Here is a 1,076-nt window from a genome sequence, read left to right on the forward strand (position 1 = left end):
TTCCCTACAATTATTCATATAAAAGATGCAGTTCAGATGATCATTGATTTTACTATTTAGGCAAAAAATAGAACACCTAACATAGTAATCTAATACAAAAAGACTTCAGACTCTCAGACTATGGAAAATAAAACTACATTCAGACTCAACCTGTATCATAGCATATAGATGGATTATACAAAACCCAAACATTTTACCTCCCCACCCCCCCCAAATTTTGCTTTTGGGAGCACTGAGCAGCTCCCTGTAGAGAACATATAGCCCCTTTGGTAAGGAAAGGATCCCAACCTCCCACACCCACACAAAACTGATGAGAAATTGTTCAGGTAACTCTTCCTAGGACCAAGCAGGATTCAGGTGATCACCTGATGGGTACAAGAGGCAGGTAGCTGGTTTCACCAGCCAAACAGAGCCATCATGCAGAGGTGCCCAGGTGCTGCCCCTCTTCCAGCACTGCCCACTGCCTCCCGGGGTGCTCTGCAAAGCAAACTGACCCCCATGTTAGAGCGTTCTAACACACTGAACATCTACTAGGAAGTGAAAACTCACCTTTGAAGCGAGGCATCTCACAGAATCCCCTGTTTGGGGTTTGTGTTCGGGAGTACCAGGACAAGTCAGAGTCTTCATTGTATTGGTGTCACCTGACGGAGGGGCACATGGGGATAACTGGCTTAAGGGAATCTCCTGACAGGAGTCACCACCTGCTTTTAAAAGACAACAAATACAAAAGAGACCAAATTTGCTGAAAGCAGATTGCTTTTTAGGAAAACACCACAGCTTATCTTACTGCTGGAGTAAAAGTTGAAACTGAGCAATACCATTAAAGGAAGCCTGCAACTAGTCTGATAAATACAGGCACACATTTGCAACTTTACAATTTTAAAACAACTCAACTGACTTTCAGATCAAAACTATAGAATTACTGAAAGCACAACCATGCTGATGTGCAGAGTTTCCTTCAGAAAATTACACATACAATGCCTCATTTAAACTAGTAGTTAATATATGACTGAACTCTTGGGAAATTTATCATTGTTATTATTAGTAATAATGATATTTAACGTGTCAGTAGGGAA

General features: G+C 41.4%; 1 protein-coding gene across 1 annotated transcript in view; it reads right to left on the reverse strand.

The window, feature by feature from the left end:
• Positions 1–1,076, reverse strand: part of TANC1 (tetratricopeptide repeat, ankyrin repeat and coiled-coil containing 1) — a 46,453-nt gene that overhangs the window by 17,477 nt on the left and 27,900 nt on the right. Inside the window, 1 exon segment of the mRNA XM_017736025.1 lies at positions 550–704. Coding sequence (XP_017591514.1) covers positions 550–704 — 155 coding nt within the window.

Source organism: Corvus brachyrhynchos, unplaced genomic scaffold, assembly GCF_000691975.1.
Source record: "Corvus brachyrhynchos isolate BGI_N302 unplaced genomic scaffold, ASM69197v1 scaffold45, whole genome shotgun sequence".
NCBI lineage: Eukaryota > Metazoa > Chordata > Aves > Passeriformes > Corvidae > Corvus > Corvus brachyrhynchos.